This window comes from Argopecten irradians, chromosome 5 (assembly GCF_041381155.1).
Source record: "Argopecten irradians isolate NY chromosome 5, Ai_NY, whole genome shotgun sequence".
NCBI lineage: Eukaryota > Metazoa > Mollusca > Bivalvia > Pectinida > Pectinidae > Argopecten > Argopecten irradians.
This window is the reverse complement of record NC_091138.1, coordinates 17702256-17728314: the sequence shown is the minus strand read 5'-3', so window position 1 is coordinate 17728314 and position 26059 is coordinate 17702256. Positions and strand designations below refer to the sequence as shown.

Sequence of the window (26059 nt, the reverse complement as noted above, 5' to 3'; positions counted from 1 at the left end):
ACCATCATCAGATGGTGGGCTATTCAAATCGCCCTGCGTCCGTGGTCCGTCGTCCGTCCATAAACAATGCTTGTTATCACTATTTCTTAAAAACTGCAGCAGGGATTTTGTTCAAACTTCACACGAAGGGTCCCCTTGGTCCATATTTGTGCCATACAGATTTTGAGGCTGATCGGAAAAACAAGATGGCCGCCAGGCAGCCATCTTTGATTTTGGCAGTTGAAGTTTGTTATCGATATTTCTTGAGAACTACTGAAGGTATTTTGTTCAAACTTCACATGGAGGTTACCCTTGGTCCCTAGTTGTGCCATACAGATTTTGAGGCTGATCGGAAAAACAAGATGGCCGCCTTTTGGCAGTTGAAGTTTGTTATCGATATTTCTTGAGAACTACTGAAGGGATTTTGTTCAAACTTCACACGGAGAGTACCCTTGGTCCCTAGTTGTGCCATACAGATTTTGAGGCTGAACAGAAAAACAAGATGGCCGCCAGGCAGCCATCTTTGATTTTGGCAGTTGAAGTTTGTTATCGATATTTCTTGAGAACTACTGAAGGTATTTTGTTCAAACTTCACATGGAGAGTACCCTTGGTCCCTAGTTGTGCCATACAGATTTTGAGGCTGATCGGAAAAACAAGATGGCCGCCAGGCAGCCATCTTTGATTTTGGCAGTTGAAGTTTGTTATCGATATTTCTTGAGAACTACTGAAGGTATTTTGTTCAAACTTCACATTGAGGTAACCCTTGGTCCCTAGTGGTGCCATACAGATTTTGAGGCTGATCGGAAAAACAAGATGGCCGCCAGGCAGCCATCTTTGATTTTGGCAGTTGAAGTTTTGTTATCGATATTTCTTGAAAACTACTGAAGGGATTTTGTTCAAACTTCACATGGAGAGTACCCTTGGTCCCTAGTTGTGCCATACAGATTTTGAGGCTGATCGGAAAAACAAGATGGCCACCAGGCAGCCATCTTGGATTTTGATAGTTAAGGTTTGATATCCCTATTTCTCAAAAAGTGCTGAAGGGATCTTTCTCAAATTTAATATGTAGGTTCCCCTAGAGCCCTTGTTGTGCATATTGCATTTTTGAACCAATCGGTGAACAAGATGGCCGCCATCTTGGATTTTGATAGTTAAAGTTTGTTATGGCTATTTCTCAGATAGTACTGAAGCGATCTGTCTCAAATTTTATATGTAGTATGTTTGAAAAAGTTTAAAAAGTAGAGAAAAGATCCATTTTTCCTTTGTCAGATATAGATCATTCTTTGGTGGGCGCCAAGATCCCTCTGGGATCTCTTGTTTTAATATACTTGTATGTTTAATTTATTAATGTTTTAAAGATGCTCCACCGCCGACAGAGCATAAATGACATTCATCGTTTGAACAATAATTGGTGTTCAATCGTGTATATATATGTCCAATGAACACAAAAACTATAATAAAATAATTTATTTTGCCTTTGATGCATGCGCAATCAGTATTTCATTCCATATAGGGTATAGTGACACAAATTTTTTTCAGGATGCAATTAATTATTTCTTTATATTTTTAACTAAAAGTAAAATTAGAAGCTCAAACTTTTCGATGGTGGTAATGGTGTAAAGTAAGTAACTTTTGTAACTGAGGAAAATAACTAAATCGTTTGCTCATGTTTTTGATAGTGAAAAAAATCCATTTGTCAGCGGTGGAGCGTTTTTAATGTTAAGTAAATTTACTGCAACATGATAAGTTTTTGTTCTGAGATTAATTGTAATTTAATAAAACCTTTAAAGGGTTTTAGAGATGTTTAGAAATTCATTCTTATTTGGTAAAAAATCAGTAAACAAAATATTGGTATGATTTTCACCATTGGCAGGAAGTCTTTTTAGTAAATTTGTTTTATATTGGTGCCATTAGGTTGCAAACCAAAATCATAAGTCATTCATACATGTTTACACACCATTTGTAGTTGAGGACATACATGTTTACACACCATTTGTAGTTGAGGACATACATGTTTACACACCATTTGTAGTTGAGGACATACATGTTTACACACCATTTGTAGTTGAGGTCATACATGTTTACACACCATTTGTAGTTGAGGACATACATGTTTACACACCATTTGTAGTTGAGGACATACATGTTAACAGACCATTTGTAGTTGACGACATACATGTTTACACACCATTTGTAGTTGAGGACATACATGTTTACACACCATTTGTAGTTGAGGACATACATGTTTACACGCCATTTGTAGTTGAGGACATACATGTTTACACACCATTTGTAGTTGAGGACAAGCATGTTTACACACCATTTGTAGTTGAGGACATACATGTTTACACACCATTTGTAGTTGAGGACATACATGTTTACACACCATTTGTAGTTGAGGACATACATGTTTACACACCATTTGTAGTTGAGGACATACATGTTTACACACCATTTGTAGTTGAGGACATACATGTTTACACACCATTTGTAGTCAAGGACATACATGTTTACACACCATTTGTAGTTGAGGACATACATGTTTACACACCATTTGTAGTTGAGGACATACATGTTTACACACCATTTGTAGTTGAGGACATACATGTTTACACACCATTTGTAGTTGAGGACATACATGTTTACACACCATTTGTAGTTGAGGACTTCACCTGAGATCTACCATATGGAATAACATATTGATAAAAACTTGATTTTTTAATGACTTCAAAAAAGAAAAGCTGTGGTCTGCTTTATGAATTGAATTCAATATGAGAATACCAACAGATAGACAAGAGTTCAAATGCAAGGTTTTGTGTGTTAACGATATGTTAACTAAGAATGTTCATTTTGCTGTTTTGTCATGAGGGGTAGTGATAGTCAACTACTGCATAGTATTTAGGACGGCATTGCGAAACAAGATGACCCACATTAAAGAAATTAACAATGAATTCATTTATCCATTTAAATTATTTTGGAAGTGATAAAGTGTACATGTAGTATTACAATGTCAAGTAAACTAATAACTTTTGGACTGTACAAGATTATCAAACTCGTTTTACAGTTAAAATAAAAATTGTTTCAGAATCATAGTGGGCCTTTAATGAAACAAAATCAACTTGTATGACAACTTTTCAAATGAATTTCAACAATGAGAAGTGGATACCAGTATATATATCCAACTGTAATGCAGTGCTGTGATCCAAACTATGTTATGAATAATGACTAATAAAATTATATAAGAAAAAGTTTTGTTGCTGGCATCCTCGATACTCCAGGGGTTCCGATCACTTTCGATCTCTACACCCCTGGACTATCTCACAGTGAAATTGAAGGCAGCTCAGCGGAAAACATTTGACCAATCACGGGCTAGCAAATATTTCATTTGAAGACTACAGAGAGAGCGACGCCTAACATCAAAGCCACAGAGTCAACCACAGTGTACCGTTATACGGCTCTTTTGATGTACATCAAATGACTAAGTTACCTGTTCTATTCTGTTGCCTCCAGTTTTACTATGAGATAGTCCAGGGGTGTAGAGATCGTAAGTGATCGGAAGCCCTGGAGTATCGAGGATGTGTTGCTGGTAAAAGGCACCTCACAATGAACTGGCTCTAAAATCATGAAACATAATTTTAGACTTAAGGTTGTGCTCAGTTCAATCACTTTTAATGGCATTAGCCATGACTTGATTAATTTTCACGGATGACTAGAATCACACAAATCAATTACTGCGCTAAAAAATGATTCAAAACATTAAATAAAATCGGCATGTAAATTTGGTGAGGCATAAAAAATGTGAACTTGATTTGCCACAAAAATGAGATGGTTTACAGTAGTCTAAACTTGAAATTGTTTCATTATCTTTTGGCCTGATTTCATGTGATATTTTGAAGATTTATAAACAATGTTAAGATAAATAATTTGTCAAAAATTACAACTATACAATGTCAGATAATTTTAAACATTTATTTATAATTAATGAACATGGCATATAATTCAGAATATCTAAATACAAGCAACGGAATAGAACCTTAAAAGCATCAACATAGCAGATTTACCATGGTTACTGCTCACATAATCAAATTACTGCCTCTTGGACCAGTGTCCAATACTACTGGACTAAAAGAATCTTACATGGGTCAGTCAAGTGGACAGGTATAGTTGACAGCCAAAATCTTTCACAAGGGTCAAGATATCCCTGTTCACTTGACCGATCCATGTAAGATTCTTTTTCTCCCATACTTAGTGGGGAAAATATGAAATTCTAGTTGCTTTCCAGCTTTTTCCTCCCACTATTATTACAGGAATGTCTTTATGCGTCCAAATTTAATGACATTATCAACAATGCATGATGCGGCATATCCACATGTATTGATGACGTCGTGTTATTTTCTAGGCTATGTGGGTTGTCTTACCCCCCCCCCCCCCCCCCATGTAAGATATAGTTATCTTTCCCTAGCAACAGGAAAAGGATATCCCTGTGAAGTATGGGAGAATGTTTAGTTCTCACCAAAACACCATATGGCTTTCCTACAATTTCCTTTGTCTAGAGAAGTTTCTTTTCTCTAAAAATGAGGTCAAAGGTCGAAATATAGGTCACAATGACCTGAATCTAGTATAAGACAAACACCCTCACTTTGATTAACCTATACACCAAGCATATAGTTTTGGTATGTATAATATAAAACTGGAGATTGATGTCTGGAAAGCTTTTTCGTAAATGAGGTCAAAGGTCGACATATAGGTCACAGTGACCTTGTATTGGTAAAGAACACACTGTTTCTTCTAGTTTGACAAATTTCCAATTCTATATAGTTTCAATAAGTTAACTGACAAGAAAATGCACAAGACAGATAATGCAAACCTATTCTGAATTTGTATATTACAGAGTTATCTGCCCATGCAGGTAGGTATTGGTTGTGACAGTATATGTTTGCAAGTGTAATGTCATAGTTTTCATAGAAAACTACATTAGTGGACTCGCAAAATAATGAGGTAACAATTGATACCTACCCCAAGGGAGCTAACTCTTTTAATATATATGCAAAGAGGAATAGTCACACCATGGTTTGATTTGGAGGACTTTTGAAATACATATGGAGGTGAGTGGCACTAATATCTAATATTGAGTGGGTGGTAAATAAATAGCAAACAAACAAACAATTTGTAAGAGGAAAAATACATGTCAACAAATCATTACATAAAAGTATAAATCAGTAAATTAGTTATAATTCAGAGTGCATAATTTTGGCATGTACTTTTAATAATATATAGACTCTCAAAAAAACAATATTGCAACATTTTAAGTTGACCATTTAAACATTCAAAGAACACATAAAAATACACACTACCATCTTTTGTAAGTACATAAAAAATAATTGCACATGTTAGTATTATATCTGAAACCAACTTGAACACGTATGTATGGATACAGAATTATAAGAAATTGAGCACAGGTTGTAGTAATTTACAAACGAGACTAATTTTAAAAAAACAAAAGAAAAAGAAAAAAATCTATTTCTTTCAAAATTCATCCTTGTAATATTCCTTAAATGTAAATCATACGTTTATATCACAATTGTAAGACTTTTAGTTGTAAGGAAGTGGTACTTACTGTTGAGAGGTCATGTGACTCGATGTGAAACTATGGGAATGGTTATGTAGGTGGGAGAGTCGGGGATGTGAATGGAGAATTGTGACTCAACAGAAAATGGTCAGGAATTGAAATATTAGGTTGATTATGCAACTTCTATTTGGGGGATATAGAGAATTAGTAACATGGACACTTGTGTAGGGGGTTTGGGTACAGGAATATATTAGATGTTTGACATTCATATTTTAACTTGTATTTTTATGCAGTTGAAGAGAAATTATTACATTGTGGAGATCATATGACTATATAAAACCTCCAGTTGAGAGGAATGGTATACAAGGTGGTAATGTGACTCATAGTCAGTCTTGACCAAAACACTCAATAGTATTTTCAATCTAGTGAAAAAGACCTAGTGTAGTATTTGATGAAAAACTAACTCTGCGTGCGAGTTTACCGTTTACAAAAGCAGTTTTAATGTTGCACAACCCAAAAACAACCAGTTACAAAAACAAAATGTGCCTTATTAAGTGTAGTCAACTAACTACTGGTGTTTTCAAAAAAAAGTAATGGATGACGGGGATAATTTGTGGGTTGGTAAAATTTTGTGATCATATGGCACATCTTGGGGTAATGAGAGATATCTTTTAACAATGAGAGATTAATTAGGTGATCATATGGCACACCTTGGAGAATAGTGACATTGGGCGATTATGTGGCCAATCTGTGAGTATTGTGGGAATCATTAGTTGATCATATGGCACACCTTGGAGAATAGTGACATTGGGCGATCATGTGACCATTCTGGGAGTGTTGAGGGAATGACATCATTAGTTGATCATATGACACACCTTGGAGAATAGTGACATTGGGCGATCATGTGACCATTCTGGGAGTGTTGAGGGAATGACATCATTAGTTGATCATATGACACACCTTGGAGAATAGTGACATTGGGCGATCATGTGACCATTCTGGGAGTGTTGAGGGAATGACATCATTAGTTGATCATATGGCACACCTTGGAGAATGGTGACATTGGGCGATCATGTGACCATTCTGGGAGTATTTAGGGAATGACATCATTAGTTGATCATATGGCACACCTTGGAGAATAGTGACATTGGGCGATCATGTGACCATTCTGGGAGTATTGAGGGAATGACATCATTAGTTGATCATATGGCACACCAGGGGGAATAGTAACATTTGGCAATCATGTGGCCATTCTGGGAGTATTGAGGGAATGACATCATTAGTTGATCATATGGCACACCTTGGAGAATAGTGACATTGGGCGATCATGTGACCATTCTGGGAGTATTGAGGGAATGATATGATTAGTTGATCATATGGCACACCTTAGAGAATAGTGACATTGGGCGATCATGTGACCATTCTGGGAGTATTGAGGGAATGACATCATTAGTTGATCATATGGCACACCTTGGAGAATAGTGACATTGGGCGATCATGTGACCATTCTTGGAGTACTGAGGGAATGACATAACTAGTTGATCATATGGCACACCTTGGAGAATAGTGACATTGGGCGATCATGTGACCATTCTTGGAGTACTGAGGGAATGACATCATTAGTTGATCATATGGCACACCTTGGAGAATAGTGACATTGGGCGATCATGTGACCATTCTGGGAGTATTGAGGGAATGACATCATTAGTTGATCATATGGCACACCTTGGAAAATAGTGACATTGGGCGATCATGTGACCATTCTGGGAGTATTGAGGGAATGACATCATTAGTTAATCATATGGCACACCTTGGAGAATAGTGACATTGGGCGATCATGTGACCATTCTGGGAGTATTGAGGGAATGACATCATTAGTTAATCATATGGCACACCTTGTAGAATAGTGACATTGGGCGATCATGTGACTATTCTGGGAGTATTGAGGGAATGACATCATTAGTTGATCATATGGCACACCTTGGAGAATAGTGACATTGGGCAATCATGTGGCCAATCTGTGAGTATTGTGGGAATGACATCATTAGTTGATCATATGGCACACCTTGGAGAATAGTGACATTGGGCGATCATGTGAATATTCTGGGAGTATTGAGGGAATGACATCATTAGTTGATCATATGGCACACCTCGGGTAAGAGTGACATTGGGCGATCATGTGACCATTCTGGGAGTATTGAGGGAATGACATCATTAGGTGACCATATGGCACACCTTGGAGAATAGTGACATTGGGCGATCATGTGACCATTCTGCGAGTATTGTGGGAATGACATCATTAGTTGATCATATGGCACACCTTGGAGAATAGTGACATTGGGCGATCATGTGAATATTCTGGGAGTATTGAGGGAATGACATCATTAGTTGATCATATGGCACACCTTGGAGAATAGTGACATTGGGCGATCATGTGACCATTCTGGGAGTGTTGAGGGAATGACATCATTAGTTGATCATATGGCACACCTTGGAGAATAGTGACATTGGGCGATCATGTGGCCAATCTGTGAGTATTGTGGGAATGACATCATTAGTTGATCATATGGCACACCTTGGAGAATAGTGACATTGGGCGATCATGTGACCATTCTGGGAGTATTGAGGGAATGACATCATTAGTTGATCATATGGCACACCTTGGAGAATAGTGACATTGGGCGATCATGTGACCATTCTGGGAGTATTGAGGGAATGACATCATTAGTTGATCATATGGCACACCTTGGAGAATAGTGACATTGGGCGATCATGTGACCATTCTGGGAGTATTGAGGGAATGACATCATTAGTTAATCATATGGCACACCTTGGAGAATAGTGACATTGGGCGATCATGTGACCATTCTGGGAGTATTGAGGGAATGACATCATTAGTTGATCATATGGCACACCTTGGAGAATAGTGACATTGGGCGATCATGTGACCATTCTTGGAGTACTGAGGGAATGACATAACTAGTTGATCATATGGCACACCTTGGAGAATAGTGACATTGGGCGATCATGTGACCATTCTGGGAGTATTGAGGGAATGACATCATTAGTTAATCATATGGCACACCTTGGAGAATGGTGACATTGGGAGATCATGTGATCGTTCTGGGAGTATTGAGGGAATGACATCATTAGTTGATCATATGGCACACCTTGTAGAATAATGACATTGGGCGATCATGTGACTATTCTGGGAGTATTGAGGGAATGACATCATTAGTTGATCATATGACACAACTTGGAGAATAGTGACATTGGGCAATCATGTGGCCAATCTGTGAGTATTGTGGGAATGACATCATTAGTTGATCATATGGCACACCTTGGAGAATAGTGACATTGGGCGATCATGTGACTATTCTGGGAGTATTGAGGGAATGACATCATTAGTTGATCATATGGCACACCTTGTAGAATAATGACATTGGGCGATCATGTGACTATTCTGGGAGTATTGAGGGAATGACATCATTAGTTGATCATATGGCACACCTTGGAGAATAGTGACATTGGGCGATCATGTGAATATTCTGGGAGTATTGAGGGAATGACATCATTAGTTGATCATATGGCACACCTCGGGTAAGAGTGACATTGGGCGATCATGTGACCATTCTGGGAGTATTGAGGGAATGACATCATTAGGTGACCATATGGCACACCTCGGGTTAGAGTGACATTGGGAGATCATGTGACCATTCTGCGAGTATTGAGGAAATGACATCATTAGGTGACCATATGGCACACCTTGGAGAATAGTGACATTGGGTGATCATGTGACCATTCTGGGAGTATTGAGGAAATACATATAACTTTAGGCAATCATTTGACATGCTTGGGAAAATAGTAACATAGACATTCAGTGAATGGAAATTGGAACATTGAAATGTGCAAATCACCTAAGGAAGTACATTAGATCAGCATGCTGATAAAACAATATTTTTGTAGCCAAACTAATAGTTATTGAAGATAATTAACTTTTTATGATGTAAGTTTCTTGACCACTTAAGTATCCAAGCTGCAAAGTTATAGAGCCTCCTGTAGGATCTGCGCTCATGACTCGTTGTCACTCTCTTGACCATGTCAAGCACAGTATTTCCATTGTCCTTTGGTGCCTGTAGCAAGAGTAAAAAGTTAGAGTTATAAATCACTTTTATCAATCTGAGTGTATAGCAATAAAGTGTGGGACATTGATCTTCTTTTCTAAACTCATTCATGAAGGTATTGAAACAATATTAAGAAATTTTCACAATCTGTCTAACTTTTTTAAGAATTACATGCAATTTGTCATGAATATTCCATCTTAAAAAGTTACCTCCCACATAGGTATCCAAAGTGATGGCATTATTTTGAGAGCAAAATTCACATCATTTTCTCCTAAAAGTATGACATTACGCTCACAAACAGATGACGTCACACTCAATACCTACCCACAAGGGCAGATAACAGATAGCAAAAACAGAAATATCAGATGGTAATGAAAGATTTATCAGTTTTCATTTCCTCTATACAATGTTACATTATCAGCGGCATGCCTGTATATTTACACATAATAGACATTATAACATAATACTTACCATGTGTCCAGCATCTAGAATCCAGTACATTGCAAAGTTTTTGTAAGTTTTCACAAACCCTGACGTGAGGCCAGTCACAGGGTCTGGTATACTTTCTCTGGATGTATTGTAGAACTGGGGATAAATGTCCAGAGTCTCCACCCATTTCTCTGTACCTGAACAGTTACATTCACATTTTGTACACCAGACATAATATAACAACATATAGCAATTAATTTGTATCTGGTAATAATATTGAAAGTCCCCATAAATATAATTTAATATTTCCAAATTTTCATGGAAGAGATTCAATTTCATTTCAAATCAAGCAGAGTTCAAATTATATTAGTAAGTAGGTTCAACTGAATACTAGGATTCAATATATCTGAATATCAGAGGTCATTTTTCAAGAGACAACTGCATGACTGATCGCCAGGCAGTTTGAAGCCACACATTGCGCTGGGATACGCACATGTTTCCATTAAATGTTGCAGCAAACGTCATAGAATACACAATACAAACTGTAAAGTTATGTGCAGTATCCCAGAGGTTTAATTGACAGCTGGTGATCTGTTATTTCTAATGTTATGATGAACTTCTAAGATCTTTTGTAAGCCTTACCTGGGGTACAGCAGATGAGGTCCAGTTGGCCTGTATAAACAACCACCTGTAGATTGGTCTCGTTAATCAATCTATTAACTGGAAAGCCAACGGAAAATTATAGTGCAATATTGTTGTTTCACAGTGATTACAGTAAAAGCAGGAATTCTATGACAAATCATTTTTATAAAATGGTATATTTGAATATTAGCAGCTGCTACTAGATCAATTTATACACCATCAATCAACAACTATTTCAGTTTGTTTATCCCGTTTAAGAAATATTCCTTTTAATGATCCATAAAAATATACAATATAGTCAATGTGTGTAGGTGTGTGACATTCAGAGTGTAGAACTACACTATAAGACACACTAATCTATCCGTTTAACATACCTGTCTTAACAATAGGTTTCATAAAATCTCCCTTCATGTGCTGAAACACCTCTCCACTCTGACCTATAATTATAATTTATAACAAATGTTTTTACTTATTACTGATCACCAGTACATCAATACAGTACAACTAATAAATAAGCCATGCCACATCCTAGACTAGAAATTTCTTGGTTTTTTTTTTTTTTCCAAAACTGGTTCTAAAATAGAAAACATATTCTCAATGAATTACCATTAATGACATGCAGTCAAACCTGTCTATAAAGACCACATGAGGGAGAATGGGTCTCTATAGCCAAGTGGTCTTTATATACAGGTCAAATTGTGTTATAAATGACCATTTGTGAACCTAAGAAAATTTTAATAAGCAGGTGGGCTTTATATCAGACATGGTACAAAGGTGGATAAGGCAGATTTCACTGAATAGATAGAAATAATTAACACAAAATTTTATATTGCCTGACTTCAGTGTCTTGACTCGCAGGAGATATTAATTTCTTTTAGTTAATAATCTCTGGTAATCAACAAGATGATTGATTGAAAACATTGTGGATGATTTAATTACCTCCCCAGTTGACATGAGGTGGAATTATCTTCAACTTTTCTCTGATTTGGCCATTCATCAAGGTGGTCAATTTGTCTGCATGGAAAACTCTCAATATTCGAATTTCTGGCTTATCTGTAAGAAATCGGATTGATTTAGATTACAAAACTACAAAGACATGTGTTAATGAGGAAGAATGGCTACCACTGGTCAGAGTAGTTAAGATTTATATCAAACAAAATTTATAAAGGTCCCTTAAAGGGACATGAACCTTAAATAAGTTGTTCTGTATGCTTAGATATGATTTTCATATGTTTATTGAATATTTTAGTACAATGATTGGTAATCTAAAACAACAGGAAAATGTGGGGAATACCTACCCCAAAAATGATAAAAATACACCATCATATTCTATTTTTGGAACACAAAACGAAAGCTGGTCGAAAGCGAGGTTATAATGAACAACAAACTTGCTGACAAGACAAGGAAAATTACTTTTACACGTTTTAAGATTATTCTCTAATTTACGATGGTTGATATATGAAGAATAAGCCATATTTGTTAATATTTGTTATAAAACAATTTGTAATTTGCGTAAGAATGATAAGTCAAAATTCAAATGAGACTTATCCTATGACGGGGCACCGCCAAGCGGGGTTCTTGACTTATTGCAAATATGTACATGTGGGAAGTTGCTCCCATCTCTTGCATTTCAGCAATCCATTTATATTTACCTACTTTCTCAATCGTGCATGTTACTGACTCTTGTCATAATCTGTTTTCAATCGGAATTCGTTTGTGTTCCTTTCACCCACGTTTTTGACCCACCATTTTGTTTACATTCATTTAATTTGTGCAGTGCATTGATGGAGGTCACTAAAGTTCAACACTACTATTTTTATCTCACTTAGTCTACAAAATTCAACCGGGCCGATTTAAAATACAGAAAGATGGAATTTCCATTACAATAATTATTTTATTTGACATATTTGCACAATAACTGATATATATTACTTAGTAAAGTAACTGACATGTCTTAAATATAAGTTTTACTCAAATTTACATAGTTTATTTAGGTTCATGTCCCTTTAAGACTACGGAAAATTTAAGAGAACTGTCAAATTCTTGATATACTGTATAATTGTTTAAATAATAAAAGTTTTGCGGGTGTAAGATTTCTCGATTTACTGTTTGGAACTTTTTTTGCAGGGGTTTAATTTTGCGAATTATAATATAGTCTTTTAAATAATCATTCATTTTACAAACTCTGATATGTAAAATCATGATTTCGATGTATTTCTGAAGATATTGATTTTCACAAATTGGGATGAATCTGTGAGTATTAGCTATGGCAAGCCAACATGACATTTATTCAAAGAGCAAAGTAGATCCCAAAGTAGATCCTTATTTCACAGCAAATATATAAGATATCTTGATTGAAATATAAAATATCTTATATAATATATGAGATATCTCATATGTTTTTTAATTAATCCTATATAAGATATCTTATATCGTATATAAGATATCTCATTTAAGTTATCTATATAAGATATCTTATATAATATATAAGATATCTTATATAATTGAAATCTCCTTGCTTTATTAGATATCTTATAAAGGAACGAGATTTCAACAAAAGCCCAGAAATGAAGTCTCCCTACCCGGAAGTCATAGAGAGCTGTACAGTTACTCGTTCAGCCAGACTCTTGTTGGCTTCGCATGCCACGCCAGTATCAAGTGTTTGGTTGAACTAGACAAAAGTATGCATGTATAGATAGGTCACCATTATAGCCAATATATTTATTGTCGCCATGTTCGAATTGACAACTAGAGTGATGGGAATTAACTGCTTCAGTGTTTTCAATACATCGTTGAATGCAACCAAACAGCGGTTGATTCTCCCTTTCAGTACCATCTCTGTCATTGCAAACGATTCTAAAATGTGCTCCGAATGATGCTCGAGGGAGAAATTAGTTTCTGGTTTTAAATGCTACGAAATCTCATTCTATATAATATATCTTATATAGCAACGAGATTTCAATAATATAAGATATCTTATATATTAATTAAGATATCTTATATATGATATAAGATATCTTATATAGAAAATTAAATAAGATATCATAAATACTATATGAATATCTTATTTATTTTTTATACATAATGATATAAGATATCTTATATAATATATGAAATATCTTATATCCTATATGGGATATCTTATATCCTATATGAGATATCTTATATGTTATATACTTTATAAGATATCTTATATAGATATAAGATATCTTATATTATTATATAAGATATCTTATATAATTCGATTAAATACGGGATAGACCTTGCTCCTTCAATAAATGTTAAATTGGCTTGCCATAATTAGCAACTATACAGTAGGAACACAGAAAATTGGTCAAGACAACCTACCACTCCTCTGTACAAGGCTACTTCTTTCGTCAGAGCCCCACTTCAGTATATTGTAGAAGTTCACTCCATTAGAGGCCTCCTCCACCACCCCCTCACATTTGTTGAATTGGTCAGTCGCTTCCGTCCATTGTCCAGACTTGATAAGTTCTAATGCTTTGTAGGCAGAGGCGTTTATCTTGGATAAACCATGTTTATCTACAATAGACTGTCCACCAAATGTCTGTATAATATATGGTGATAAACAACTTTGTGAGCAAAGGGTATCCAGTGCAGGAATCACCTTTGAGAGAGAGAGTAGCATGCTGCATAGCCTTGGCTTAGCAAAGTTGAGTGATATACTACATGGAACAATAGACTAGCTGTTAAAAAATATCTGGTATAGCAATATACTACATCAGATTAACAGTAAGTGGTATATTCTACATTCGATTAATAGCATTTGAAAGTCTTTTATAATGCTGATATTTATTATTGGCATGAATAAATTACAAATTATAACAATATTTATATACATTTAAGTAGTAGCACATTTAAAATCAAAAGACTGCTGTATACATATATAAACTATACTGGTTAAACTTATTTTATATTGCGAGTTATAACTTTCAATGGCCCCAGATGAAAGGTAGGTTTAATCTCGATCATCAACCTATATACTTAGCCATTGCAGTATTCTGTCAGCAATTGAGATGTAATATTACGTCAAAGATTTATCAATTATGATAAATGGATTGAATTGATACAATGGCCAAAAATTATGTTAGTGTGTTAAATTCAGTCATATACTCAAATGACGATATATACCAATAATTACTTACATTTGTATGTAAATATGGACCCCAGCTTAGCATAGAATCTATTGGAGATATCCATGAATCTCCAAGGGCCAACCCTTTAAAGTTACATTGTAAGTCTCCTCTCTGTATAGCCTGAAACAATGAAGTTTTGTGTAAATCAATCTTCTTGGAATGATAAGATTGGTTTAATAATCATTGATTATCATATCTTCATTCAGACTTCAAAATCTATATACTTAATTGAAGTAAGTATATTTCCAATTTAATAATAAGCATTGTTTGCCAGTGAAGCTTGAAAAGAATATACATGTATCCATTTAAAGAAAGGAACAAAAGTACAGCTACTACAAAGCATTGGGACATAAACACAAAGCGGTACAAACTGCACTTACCTTCAAAATAATAAATTCTAAATTTAGTCACAGATAAAACTTATTAATCAACTTTAGGATTTCTCTCTATATGATAACTGACCTGGTAGAGAACATCACTGATAGCGGTGGTCATCTTTCCTCCATAGGACTCGCAGAATATGTAGAACGGAGAGTTCTAATGGACATACAAGATTACATAGTAAATGTCTTCTGCTGGTAGTTTAATCAATAAGCAAAACTCGGTACAGTAAAGCATGATTATAAAGAACCTCTGGGGACCAACAAAATCACTTTGTTATAAGCATAGTTTGAATTACACTTATTACATTACAAATGTCATATAGGAACCTTGACGAGGAATGAAAATTACTATGTTATAACCGTGAATCTATTGTAAACAGGTTCATTATATATAAACATGTTTTACTGTATAAAGACCAGCTTCTTAATGTCGGTTAAATAAAAATCACATTTCTTTGCCCTTTTGATGATATTATTCTTAATACAGGTCTGACTGTTTTGGTTTTATTAGTTTAACGTCCTATTAACAGCCAGGGTCATATAAGGACGTGCCAGGTTTGTTGGTGGAGGAAAGCCAGAGTACCACCAGAGAAAAACCACCGACCAGCGGTCAGTACCTGGCAACTGCCCCCCATAGGATTTGAACCCGAATCCCAGAGGTGGAGGGCTTGAGGTTATATGTCGTGACATCTTAACCACTCAGCCACAGCGGCCCCATGTCTGACTGTAATTTCTAAAAAATTTCTTTATGTAGAAAATAAGATAAGTATTAATCTCTAAATCACTTACAGCTAGGTTTACTCACATTGAAGGGACAATTCACTCAGACTAATTTTTTAACATAACCAAGAAGCAAAATATGGCATACCTGGTAAATGTATTGTTCTACATTTCTTAAGAAACATATAACACAAAGTGTTGACAAATGCCACGTCATTGTTTAGTATTTTAATTGATACTGTTGTAATTACAAATCGTTGATCAAAACAAATGAACTACATAACCATTGAGGAGGTGATAAAATGATTTTTTAGGCAAGACAATTCACCTTATAAGGTAACCACACTACTTTCAGAGTGATTTGAACCGTTGTAGACAAAAGCTGCATTACTCTTCCAGCAAGGGACAGGGTTCAGCATACAAGATGTTTGACCACAATGTGTAATGGCGTCAGCGAGCGAGTTTGAACATTTCACATGCATTTCACCACCATGGGCTTTTTTGGGATATCACAGTAAAACCGATGTAATTTCCATTAGAAATGTTTTTTTTTCGATATATGTACAAAATTTAATGTTCTCTTAGACTGAATTGTCCCTTTAACAGATATAAAAAGTACTATTATTACAAACGATAAATAAATCCGAATGAAAAACTATTTGTATGGCATTTGTAGTCCCAAATCTGTATTGACAAAAACATGTATAGAAAAGGTAAGAAAGGTTGACATAAATCTGAATTTAAATGTCGCTGTCACTCTAAAATTAAATTAGGATTTTCTGTAGTAGTTTACCTGGTGCTTTTTACCCCATTCTGACTCCATGAAGAAAGATTCCAACAATACAAGCATGTCCTTTGCTATCATGTTGACATCAGTTGTAAGAGCATCAAGACTATCAACATAGCTGTAACCAGTGCCTACAGGGTTATCTACGAAGAGGAGGCTGGCTACGGATAGCTGGTGACAAAAAGACGATAATCATCAATTAGTGGATACCAATGGATAATGATTACAAATTATGAGGACTCAATGAGAGGAGGGGGGGGGGGCAAAAAGGCAGCCATCTAAAGACACATCAATGAATGGACTAATTCACAATATTTAATGCAGACTACTGGCATGTATCAGTGCATGTATGACTTGAGGGGGAACATTCACAAAGCTTCATATAAATCATTATCAAAACTCTGTAGTTCCTTTATCTATCACATAGATGATCGGACATACCCATGTTGTGCCACGTGAGTTCAAATCAACATCCAATGGTCCGATCTCTTCAAAGTTACCAAAGCCAGTGGAGGATCCTCCAGGGCCACCCTTAAAAAAATTAATAGTCAATTATTTACTTGTTCTTAAAACACTATCTGTCTCATGTTAGGGCTCAGGCAGACTGGACATCAGTCTCTAGGATAATGTTTGGAATTATCATCAAAATGTTGCTTGATTATTTTTGTCTCTTGATCTGTTCAATTCTAATTTCAAACTAGGGGAGATGATCCAGTAACAAAATTTAGCTGAAATATTCTAGTCAACATCTTTGGGTCTAGTGACCAGTCTAGATCTCAGGAGTATCTAAAATATTAGAATTATCACCAAAATGTTGCTTGATTATTTTTGTCTCTTGATATGTCCGATTCTAGTTTCAAACTAGGGGAGATAATCCAATAATAAAATCCAGCTGAAATATTCTTATCAGCAACTTTGTGTCTAGGGGCCAGTTTAGGTCTCAGGAGTCTCTAAAATATTAGAATTATCACAAAAATATTGCTTGATTATTTTTGTCTCTTGATATAACAGATTCTAGTTTCAAACTCAGGGTAGATAATCCAGTTATGAAGTTTACCTAGGGTCTAGTGGCCAGTCTAGGGCTCAGGAGAAGACATTGAAGACTGATAACTCAGTACTGATTTATGATAAACAAGGTTGAAAATCAAATTTCATTCAAAATACAGTCAAACCTGCTCTAACGACTGTCTGTATATAATGACCACCTGTCTATAATGACAGGTATTTTGACTCTCCATGCATTTTGACTATATATTGACACTGAACATAACTACCACATGTCTAACGCCCGATCAAAGTTGTAGTTATAGTTCAGAATAATCTGTTGGATTCTGATGTAGTATAATTTGTCATACAGCAATATAAGTACTTAGAGACATTAGTGTTTACCTGTAGCCACATGATAAGTGGGACATCCTCGCCTGTTATAGAGGATTCAATATAAATACATTAGTGTTTACCTGTAGCCACATGATAAGTGGGACATCCTCGCCTGTTATAGAGGATTCAATATAAGTACTACATTAGTGTTTACCTGTAGCCACATGATAAGTGGGACATCCTCACCTGTTATAGAGGATTCAATATAAATACATTAGTGTTTACCTGTAGCCACATGATAAGTGGGACATCCTCGCCTGTTATAGAGGATTCAATATAAATACATTAGTGTTTACCTGTAGCCACATGATAAGTGGGACATCCTCACCTGTTATAGAGGATTCAATATAAATACATTAGTGTTTACCTGTAGCCACATGATAAGTGGGACATCCTCACCTGTTATAGAGGATTCAATATAAGTACTACATTAGTGTTTACCTGTAGCCACATGATAAGTGGGACATCCTCACCTGTTATAGAGGATTCAATATAAATACATTAGTGTTTACCTGGAGCCACATGATAAGTGGGACATCCTCACCTGTTATACAAGATTCAATATAAATACATTAGTGTTTACCTGTAGCCACATGATAAGTGGGACATCCTCGCCTGTTATAGAGGATTCAATATAAATACATTAGTGTTTACCTGTAGCCACATGATAAGTGGGACATCCTCACCCTTATAGAGGATTCAATATAAATACATTAGTGTTTACCTGTAGCCACATGATAAGTGGGACATCCTCGCCTGTTATAGAGGATTCAATATAAATACATTAGTGTTTACCTGTAGCCACATGATAAGTGGGACATCCTCGCCTGTTATAGAGGATTCAATATAAATACATTAGTGTTTACCTGTAGCCACATGATAAGTGGGACATCCTCACCTGTTATAGAGGATTCAATATAAATACATTAGTGTTTACCTGTAGCCACATGATAAGTGGGACATCCTCGCCTGTTATAGAGGATTCAATATAAATACATTAGTGTTTACCTGTAGCCACATGATAAGTGGGACATCCTCACCTGTTATACAGGATTCAATATAAGTACTACATTAGTGTTTACCTGTAGCCACATGATAAGTGGGACATCCTCACCTGTTATACAGGATTCAATATAAATACATTAGTGTTTACCTGTAGCCACATGATAAGTGGGACATCCTCACCTGTTATAGAGGATTCAATATAAATACATTAGTGTTTACCTGTAGTCACATGATAAGTGGGACATCCTCACCTGTTATAGAGGATTCAATATAAGTACTACATTAGTGTTTACCTGTAGCCACATGATAAGTGGGACATCCTCACCTGTTATAGAGGATTCAATATAAATACATTAGTGTTTACCTGTAGCCACATGATAAGTGGGACATCCTCACCTGTTATACAGGATTCAATATAAATACATTAGTGTTTACCTGTAGCCACATGATAAGTGGGACATCCTCGCCTGTTATAGAGGATTCAATATAAGTACTACATTAGTGTTTACCTGTAGCCACATGATAAGTGGGACATCCTCACCTGTTATAGAGGATTCAATATAAATACATTAGTGTTTACCTGTAGCCACATGATAAGTGGGACATCCTCGCCTGTTATAGAGGATTCAATATAAATACATTAGTGTTTACCTGTAGCCACATGATAAGTGGGACATCCTCACCCTTATAGAGGATTCAATATTAATACATTAGTGTTTACCTGTAGCCACATGATAAGTGGGACATCCTCGCCTGTTATAGAGGATTCAATATAAATACATTAGTGTCTACCTGTAGCCACATGATAAGTGGGACATCCTCACCTGTTATACAGGATTCAATATAAGTACTACATTAGTGTTTACCTGTAGCCACATGATAAGTGGGACATCCTCACCCTTATAGAGGATTCAATATAAATACATTAGTGTTTACCTGTAGCCACATGATAAGTGGGACATCCTCACCTGTTATACAGGATTCAATATAAGTACTACATTAGTGTTTACCTGTAGCCACATGATAAGTGGGACAAGGATTCAATATAAATACATTAGTGTTTACCTGTAGCCACATGATAAGTGGGACATCCTCACCTGTTATAGAGGATTCAATATAAATACATTAGTGTTTACCTGTAGCCACATGATAAGTGGGACATCCTCACCTGTTATAGAGAGGATTCAATATAAAATACATTAGTGTTTACCTGTAGCCACATGATAAGTGGGACATCCTCACCTGTTATAGAGGATTCAATATAAATACATTAGTGTTTACCTGTAGCCACATGATAAGTGGGACATCCTCACCTGTTATACAGGATTCAATATAAATACATTAGTGTTTACCTGTAGCCACATGATAAGTGGGACATCCTCACTTGTTATAGAGGATTCAATATAAATACATTAGTGTTTACCTGTAGCCACATGATAAGTGGGACATCCTCACCTGTTATACAGGATTCAATATAAATACATTAGTGTTTACCTGTAGCCACATGATAAGTGGGACATCCTCACCTGTTATACAGGATTCAATATAAATACATGTGTTTACCTGTAGCCACATGATAAGTGGGACATCCTCACCTGTTATACAGGATTCAATATAAGTACTACATTAGTGTTTACCTGTAGCCACATGATAAGTGGGACATCCTCACCTGTTATACAGGATTCAATATAAATACATTAGTGTTTACCTGTAGCCACATGATAAGTGGGACATCCTCACCTGTTATAGAGGATTCAATATAAATACATTAGTGTTTACCTGTAGCCACATGATAAGTGGGACATCCTCACCTGTTATACAGGATTCAATATAAGTACTACATTAGTGTTTACCTGTAGCCACATGATAAGTGGGACATCCTCACCTGTTATAGAGGATTCAATATAAATACATTAGTGTTTACCTGTAGCCACATGATAAGTGGGACATCCTCACCTGTTATAGAGGATTCAATATAAATACATTAGTGTTTACCTGTAGCCACATGATAAGTGGGACATCCTCACCTGTTATACAGGATTCAATATAAATACATTAGTGTTTACCTGTAGCCACATGATAAGTGGGACATCCTCACCTGTTATACAGGATTCAATATAAATACATTAGTGTTTACCTGTAGCCACATGATAAGTGGGACATCCTCACCTGTTATAGAGGATTCAATATAAATACATTAGTGTTTACCTGTAGCCACATGATAAGTGGGACATCCTCGCCTGTTATAGAGGATTCAATATAAATACATTAGTGTTTACCTGTAGCCACATGATAAGTGGGACATCCTCGCCTGTTATAGAGGATTCAATATAAATACATTAGTGTTTACCTGTAGCCACATGATAAGTGGGACATCCTCACTTGTTATAGAGGATTCAATATAAATACATTAGTGTTTACCTGTAGCCACATGATAAGTGGGACATCCTCACCTGTTATAGAGGATTCAATATAAATACATTAGTGTTTACCTGTAGCCACATGATAAGTGGGACATCCTCGCCTGTTATAGAGGATTCAATATAAATACATTAGTGTTTACCTGTAGCCACATGATAAGTGGGACATCCTCACCTGTTATAGAGGATTCAATATAAGTACTACATTAGTGTTTACCTGTAGCCACATGATAAGTGGGACATCCTCACCTGTTATAGAGGATTCAATATAAATACATTAGTGTTTACCTGTAGCCACATGATAAGTGGGACATCCTCACTTGTTATAGAGGATTCAATATAAATACATTAGTGTTTACCTGTAGCCACATGATAAGTGGGACATCCTCGCCTGTTATAGAGGATTCAATATAAATACATTAGTGTTTACCTGTAGCCACATGATAAGTGGGACATCCTCACTTGTTATAGAGTATTCAATATAAATACATTAGTGTTTACCTGTAGCCACATGATAAGTGGGACATCCTCGCCTGTTATACAGGATTCAATATAAATACATTAGTGTTTACCTGTAGCCACATGATAAGTGGGACATCCTCGCCTGTTATAGAGGATTCAATATAAGTACTACATTAGTGTTTACCTGTAGCCACATGATAAGTGGGACATCCTCACCCTTATACAGGATTCAATATAAATACATTAGTGTTTACCTGTAGCCACATGATAAGTGGGACATCCTCACTTGTTATAGAGGATTCAATATAAATACATTAGTGTTTACCTGTAGCCACATGATAAGTGGGACATCCTCGCCTGTTATAGAGGATTCAATATAAATACATTAGTGTTTACCTGTAGCCACATGATAAGTGGGACATCCTCACCTGTTATAGAGGATTCAATATAAGTACTACATTAGTGTTTACCTGTAGCCACATGATAAGTGGGACAAGGATTCAATATAAATACATAAGTGTTTACCTGTAGCCACATGATAAGTGGGACATCCTCACCTGTTATACAGGATTCAATATAAGTACTACATTAGTGTTTACCTGTAGCCACATGATAAGTGGGACAAGGATTCAATATAAATACATTAGTGTTTACCTGTAGCCACATGATAAGTGGGACATCCTCACCCTTATAGAGGATTCAATATAAGTACTACATTAGTGTTTACCTGTAGCCACATGATAAGTGGGACATCCTCGCCTGTTTTAGAGGATTCATACAGCCAATAAAACATGTGTGCCTTGTCACGTACATCAACATACGCCCAGTGCTGTGTTGGCTCCGTCTCTTGGCCATGAGTTGCTGAAACAGAAATAAATGTAACACAGCAAATACAACATCTAATTCAAATGATTAGATGTAATTCCCATAAAAGAAACCAGAAATTAAACAACAAATACAGTGGAATCTGTCTTAAGTGACCACTCAAGGGAAATTGAAAAGCGGTCTCTTAATAGAGTAGCTCAGGTTAAGGAGGATGCAATGTACATTTTTTCACAATGAAGTAGATGAAACAATATATTTTATATAGTTAGTGCATTTTTATAACTTATGTCTTATTTGGAAACATTTTGAAGTTATATGATATGTAAATCCTTTCCAAATACGTCAAATGTAAGAATATCAACCTTTAATTATCATCACCTTCAGATATAAGGATATCATTCCTGTGACCTTCATATTTTCAAGTTTAGGGGCATTATAGCTACATAGACTTTGACCTTGAAAGGTTCATGTCTCTCCTGACTAGCCTCAGGAGCAGGATGTGTACAATATCCATAGGCCTGGATGTCAACCCTAGTTCTGATCCAATACAGTTTCAGTTTTATTAGTTTAACGTCCTATTAGTAACTGCCAGGGTTATGTAAGGACGTGCCAGGTTTGAAAACTATATCCTATAGGAAATGAAGTACTGATTGCACATGCATCAATGGCAAAACAAATTATTTTATGTTATTTTTTGTGTTAATTAGACATATATATACACGATTAAACACCAATTATTGTTCAAATGATGAATATCATTTATGCTCTGTCGGCGGTGGAGCATCTTTGATAAAAAATAATTCAATTTTGAAAAGTTCTGGAGAAAAAAATATGATCTTTGCAAAATCCCTTCAACTATTACAAGATATCAATACTATTGTCATAGCTTTTCACATCATTTGGGGGTTTTAATTTAATTTTACCATGATTGGGAAAATGTTGACTGAATTTGGGAATATACAATGCTATTTTTCAATTGGGAATGGATCCTTTTACCGGAGCCTACATAGGCCTGGCAAAAACCCTGGAAGTGTTACCATTAATTAAAGGTAAGCATATGTTATTCCATACAATGACATTTAAATACCAAAATGTCTATCCTGACTGAGTTTTATCAGCGAGGATGTCTACTCTTCCTGTGGCCTGAATATTTGTCAACCATGGTAAATGTGACCTTCTAGAGACCACCAAGATGCATGACTAAAATCCTTGGAGTCTGACAATTAGAAGTAAACACATACACCATTCTCTATCAATGATACTTAAACTAATTTTCTATCCTAAGATCTTATGATACAAGGATGCCAAGACTTTCTGTGACCTTCAGAGGCCATGATATTTATCCTTCATGTAAAAATGTGGGTGTTAGTTTGTTAATGATATCCTGACAGGTCTTTAGAAGACAGCGTTTCTCTCCTTTCTGTAACAAAGGCATCTATCATACCTACACAGAAGGTATGCTGTTTATTTTTCATCTCATCTTGGTGGTAGAAAGAAAAGGTTAGGATATTATTCTGTCATTTAGTCTACGGAGCCCAATGTTACTTTTAACCCTCAATAGCCAGGTATGACCATTGTGGTCAGGATCTATTGTTACTTTGACCTCCTGGACCCAGAAAGTCTACTCTTCATTTGACATCAAGGTTACTGTGTCCTTCTGCAGTAACGATGCCAATCTATCTTGTGACCTTCAAAGACCTGGGTGTATAACATAATTCGTCCATTGGAAGTAAGAGGCTTGTATATCATACCCTTGTTGTGGCCTCAGAGGCAAAAATATTGACCATGATTGTTACCATCAAAGGAATTGATTTTTATCTGTTCCCCCATTACCTTCTTTAAGCTCCAGAGTCTAGAGTGTCACCCCTTCCTATGATAAGGTGTGTATCATAATTGTGACCATCAAAAGTTAAGGATGTTAATCTGTTCTTCAAAATTTAGAGGCAGGGGAGTCATCTTTTTGTGTGACTTTAGGAGGCATGAATACTTTTTTACCTGCTAACATCAGAGGACATGATGTATCTACATATCTATTTAAGTAAAATATACTTATATTTTCAAAGATATTTAGAGACCACAAAGTCTACCCTTCCTGTCAGTGTAACATCCCGATCACAGGGAATCTCCCTTTCCTGTGACCTTCAAAGAGATGTAAGGATGTTTATCCTTCCTGTGACCTTCAGTGGCCTGGGTGTCTATCCTGAATGTGGTCATTTGAGGTAAGAATGCCAGTCTGTAAACTTTCAAATGCAAGGATGTCTTAACCTTCATGTGACCTTCAGAGGGCTAGATTTATATTCTGATTTTGACCATCAAACATTCAGATGACATAATGCCAACCTTTATTATAATCTTCAGAGGAGATGACAATCAATCCTATGACCTTCAGGAACCTGGATATCTGGCCTTCATGTTTCATAATAAATGGTCAGGATGTCAAGCCTGCCTGATCGTGACCTTTAGAGGTCAGAATGTCAAGCCTGCCTGATTGTGACCTTTAGAGGTCAGAATGTTTGACCCAGTCAGTATCTAACTGATCTAAGAAGACAAGATTCCTGTAACACTCAGGACAGATAATGTTGTTGGTTTTTTCAGGTTTAAAATAATTTTATTATTCCAAAAAAAGAAGATATACAATAAATTGTCCTCACACAGAAGGGAGTCCATAAGAATCTATGAGTTTCAAAATTCTTGAAAATGGGTCAACCATAACTGTAGTGTGACCATCCGATGACAAAGATCAACAGTACATGTACTTTGATTCTCAGAGGACAAAGGTCAACCAGTGCTGTGACCATCAGAGGACAAATGTCAATCAGTACTGAGACCACCAGTGAACAAAGGTCAACAAGTACTGAGACCATCAGAGAACCATCAGAGGACAATAACTAATAATCTACCACTAAAACGTTTACCGGTGGTAATATAGGATACGACTCTGATATAATGTCCTTACATGACCTATGTGATTTCTACTTTCACTTTCACTAGTTTATATATAATCATGCGTTTCTACAGCCGTTAATTATCAGTTTTTTTTAACATTACCAGGTAGGGCGATGCAGGTACATATCAGCCATATAGACAACGTCTCAAATAGTACACAAGAAGACATATTTGTCGATACACATGTGTTTACAAAATGGAGACTTCCGTGATTAAGAAAAACTTTTTAA

At 35.9% G+C, this 26059-nt stretch overlaps 2 protein-coding genes across 5 annotated transcripts; both read right to left on the bottom strand.

Moving 5' to 3' along the window:
• Positions 1 to 1834: 1834 nt before the first annotated feature.
• Positions 1835 to 6442, bottom strand: LOC138324296 (uncharacterized). Its single transcript, XM_069269377.1, has 2 exons — positions 6425 to 6442; positions 1835 to 2659 (listed from the first exon to the last, which is right to left on the bottom strand). Exons 1-2 carry the CDS (start codon positions 6440 to 6442, stop codon positions 1916 to 1918), a joined length of 762 nt encoding a protein of 253 aa, XP_069125478.1. The 3' UTR covers positions 1835 to 1915.
• On the bottom strand, positions 3934 to 26046 carry LOC138323064 (retinoid-inducible serine carboxypeptidase-like). 4 transcript variants are annotated; one of them, XR_011208518.1, is made up of 13 exons: positions 25932 to 26046; positions 22786 to 22919; positions 17233 to 17322; positions 16798 to 16962; positions 15364 to 15438; positions 14911 to 15021; positions 14093 to 14297; positions 11684 to 11797; positions 11119 to 11181; positions 10745 to 10822; positions 10145 to 10299; positions 7615 to 9682; positions 3934 to 7529 (listed from the first exon to the last, which is right to left on the bottom strand). XR_011208518.1 is itself a non-coding variant. In XM_069267398.1 (12 exons), exons 1-12 carry the CDS (start codon positions 25996 to 25998, stop codon positions 9521 to 9523), a joined length of 1419 nt encoding a protein of 472 aa, XP_069123499.1. In that variant the 5' UTR covers positions 25999 to 26046; the 3' UTR covers positions 3934 to 9520. The 4 variants fall into 4 exon arrangements, 1 of the variants encoding a protein (XP_069123499.1); XR_011208519.1 differs by having other exon boundaries at positions 3934 to 6259; XR_011208520.1 differs by having other exon boundaries at positions 3934 to 6259; positions 8040 to 9682.
• Between the last annotated feature and the right edge of the window lie 13 nt (positions 26047 to 26059).

What these genes read in the sequence shown, in the direction of transcription:
- LOC138323064 (XM_069267398.1), bottom strand. Translation starts at nt 25,998, where the DNA reads ATGTCTTCTTGTGTACTATTTGAGACGTTGTCTATATGGCTGATATGT. An exon ending in TAGCCTTGTACAGAGGAGTG is followed by an intron (nt 11,798 to 14,092) that starts GTAGGTTGTCTT and finishes GATTTCTTACAG; the next exon opens with ATAAGCCAGAAATTCGAATA. An exon ending in GAAACCTATTGTTAAGACAG is followed by an intron (nt 10,823 to 11,118) that starts GTATGTTAAACG and finishes TTGGCTTTCCAG; the next exon opens with TTAATAGATTGATTAACGAG.